Genomic DNA, 3,708 nt, shown 5'->3' with positions numbered 1-3,708 from the left:
CCTGGTTGTGTGTGTGCTTGCCTTCCTCTAAGTTTTTCACTGAACAGTGCCTTCTCAGAATTGAACCCTGAGTTTTTACATTCTTACCTGAATGTATCCTGCTGCTTTCACTGGCCAGAAATGACACGTCTGTGGGGCTCAAGTCCAAACCAGCTTTATCATAGCACTACAGAGTAGGTCTCTGCTCACCGCAGCACAGGACCCATGTCTGTGTATGGTGGGTGTATGGTCTGACAGCATTTCCCTTGCCAGATGATGCTTCTGTCACTTGGTGTCCAGCATAGGTAAGGTTTGTGTGCTGTCCTCTACTTACCTCATTTGTGTCCCTTCCTTCTTTTTCTTCCTTTCTGAATACTGTTTAGAAAAGTACATATAATTGAGGTAGTACAGGGGGGAAATGTGTGCATGTCTGGAACAATTTGGAAATACTGAAGTTCTTGAATATTATTTTAGTAAGTTTTCAATCTCATGGCTCATCTACCATGTATATGTAATACATACAAGACTGCAAAAGAATGTGTCTGTAGTACAGACACATGTCCTAGCCCCGCCTGGTCTCAGGGGACCAAGCTATGGACTCAAAAACACACAGGGCTGCAGAACCACCATGTGTCTCCATGAAGGGAGGGCAGTGGGCTGAATCTGAAGCACAGGAACACTATAAAATACCCACCGCAGGAGAAAAAACACTACCAGTTACTCCAAGGAACAGGTCATGCAGCTTTTATTTAGTTTTTACCTTTTTGGTAAGCAGGAGGGTTTTCTTTCAGTCAGACCATTCACATATTTGGACAGTACAGATTGCAATAAATTTGATGGAGATCTTGCAACATTAGAAAACTTTTCTCAATATACATCAATTTAAGCAACAGCTTGTAAGTCAGAGCAGGAGTGCTAGAGTCAAGTCTGCGCACTGCACTCCAGGTATACAAAGCATTGCAGCAGCACAAGAAATGCCCGTGCTGGGCAAAGTACAGTGTGTTTTACATAGTGCAATCACTTTTAGAGGAGAAACTCTAGGAAGGCCACATCTATTTATTTTTTTTTAGTCCTATCAAGTTTATAAATGTGAGCGGGGTAGAAATCAAACCTCTGACTTAATTGACTTTCGTACAGGTAGGTTTTGTGTATAGGCACATGCTTTAGAGAGGAGCTCTGAATCTGCTCTGTAATCACGAGAAAGACATATTGCTTTGTGATTCAGAAAGTGTCATACCATCTCTAACCTTCCTAACACTCTTGGCCAGAGTTGTTCATCCAGCTGTTTATTATAGAGTTCCTAGAATATGCTCTTCCCTCTAGTGTAAATCCCCAGTAGAGAAATTAGGTTGCTATTGACAATGATTACAGTTATTCTACGTACAGTCATTTGACCATACTAGGCATTGCCTCTGAATACTCCAGTCCACAGTGAAAGCTCAAATTGCCAGAGACATGGAGGCTCTTGCTTTTCTGTTACTGTCACTCACCAATATGAAAAAACCCAAGTCAGACAATGAACTGCTACAGCAAAGCATCACCAGTAATATTCATCTAATAAAAATAATAAAATAAAATGGGCACTCATGACACTACATGTCAATTATATGTCACAGTAAGCAAATTTTTTAAAGATACTGCAAAATTATTTGCCCAGTAAAATTCTAAAATGTACACTGTGCTCAATAGTTCAAACTACACGTAAACAAAGAGCAGCTCCCTGCAACAAGGTATAAATCAAAACATCATAGCACCAGCTCCCAGCACCAAGGAGTTGCCCACTGACCAGTTCTAATGTACAATGCAATAGTGCTTGCTGAGGTTTCTGCATCACAAGACCCACAGTGGGACAGCTCTGCCCACTTCTTCCTGATACTCTCTTACCAGCTGTGCACAAATTACATTCTTCCCTATGGAGAGCAAGTCAGACAACAAGATTGTTACAGTATCAGGAAACGGACTGGGGAATGGCACCTGAGGGGAAAGTAGGTACTGCATACCTGAATCTGAATAAATGGGCATGGAGGAAACATGATGTCATCTGAGCAATCCTCTCCTTAAGAGAGCGGATCTGAAAGGAGCTGCAGACTGCAAGAAAAGAAACAAAGCCTCCTGGTGCTGAAAGCCATGAACACGATATTGCCCACACTAATGATTTTATTTCACCATCAGCAAAGCATTTATCCCCAAAAAGTTGTACACATACTGGTCAGATTATGGAGCAGTGCTATCTTCACACTATTAAAGTTTGTTGTTATAGTGGTCAGATTTGTCTTTTGTCAGAGGAAGAAGGAAAAAATAAAGGAGACAGGCAACAGGGCCACATCACCATACAGCAATTTTACTCCCATGTTAATGCAGATATAATCTTCTTAAGTGCAAATTGCTAGAAACCAACATGACTTGGGCTCTGATAAATGACAGATGATTCAGTTTCTTACAAATATTGACAAGTCTAAATTGTTACAGGTTTCCAAAGCAAGAATAGGTTTACGAACAGGAAGGGAACAAAACATTACCACTACTATTAAAAAAATGTGTCATTTCAAACTTCAAACGCTCTTCAAAAACATATCTAAAAAAGCTTGTTTTCCTTTTTTTTTTTTTTTTTATATTTCTGGGAGCTAAGGAGTGTCCATGCAAAACAATTTTGAGAAGAGCAGTGTTCCACCTGGGTACCAACTAGGCTCAACTTTGTCCCAGACAGCTTAGTAAAGTGCTCTCTTGTGCATCCTTTTTGGGGAAGAAGTTCTCATTTGACATTTGGGAGGCCAAGGTTGCCAGCTGGGGAAGGCATAGTCTCGGTCAATCCATGCTGAGGTCAGAAAAGGAGAAAGGAGTGACATTAACAGTACTCTGCCTTTTATAACGCACAGACAACAGGCTGCAAGGAAGGAGCAAGCAGAAGCAGAGGTGGGTGTCAGATGAAACCCTGCCCCTGGGAACCACAGGAGTCAAACACAGGCCTCATCAAGGGAAACATTTTGTTCTCTACAGATAACAAACACCAGCACTACTGGAGAAGACACCAGTTAACAAATCTCTACATACAAAAAATGTGAAAACTAAATATAGTTTTACTTTCTGTGCTGGTGGATTTTTAACAGTTTTTTCTGAAGGACAAAGAGAATCTGAGTAACATTCTTCTGCCTAGTCAAAAAAAAAAAAAAAAGCATCTTGCCCTTGTGTTTTTTATGTTTCACACTTACAAACATTCTAGGGCAGATGATATTTGCTGATAAAACAACTAATGATCAGTTTAAGAGTAAAAATAATATTAATGGGGAAAAGAATTTAAGGCATTTTTTATTTTGGCCAGGAATGATGCATCCTACAGAGTAATCTTCATTTCCCCACTTTTCAGACCACTGCACTTTTTTGTTTTTGTTTTACATGGCACTTTGAAATTTATGTTTTACAACTTAGTCAAGATTTTCAAGTGTTCTCTTCAACACAAATGCCCTCTCTTGTAGCTCAGGTCTACTATCTGATGCCATCGTAGACAATGAATGAACGAGGTGCTCTCTGCTTTCTTGTGTCAGGCTTTTCCACTGTTGAGCTTCTGTGCAGATAAAGACAGACAAACATTGAACATGAACACTGTGAACATGAACACCAGAAAACAAAACAAAAAAATTCCAAAAGGACATTGCTTTCCCCACACAGGCTAAAAGAGTGACTGCTTCAACCTTTCACTCACAGTTCATACAGCACTTCCAGGAGAACTCA

At 40.2% G+C, this 3,708-nt stretch overlaps 1 protein-coding gene across 3 annotated transcripts in view; it reads right to left on the bottom strand.

The window, feature by feature from the left end:
- Window positions 1-707: 707 nt before the first annotated feature.
- ECPAS (Ecm29 proteasome adaptor and scaffold) overlaps window positions 708-3,708 on the bottom strand; it is a 60,227-nt gene continuing 57,226 nt past the window's right edge. For 2 of the 3 annotated variants that reach the window (XM_030257668.4, XM_030257667.4), the window contains exon 49: window positions 708-3,541. In XM_030257668.4, coding sequence (XP_030113528.4) covers window positions 3,402-3,541 — 140 coding nt within the window. In that variant the 3' untranslated portion in view covers window positions 708-3,401. The remainder of the gene's footprint in view (window positions 3,542-3,708) is intronic. The other variant, XM_072922066.1, reaches the window with a different exon arrangement.

This window comes from Taeniopygia guttata, chromosome Z, assembly GCF_048771995.1.
Source record: "Taeniopygia guttata chromosome Z, bTaeGut7.mat, whole genome shotgun sequence".
NCBI lineage: Eukaryota > Metazoa > Chordata > Aves > Passeriformes > Estrildidae > Taeniopygia > Taeniopygia guttata.
This window is presented reverse-complemented; position numbering and strand designations above follow the sequence as displayed.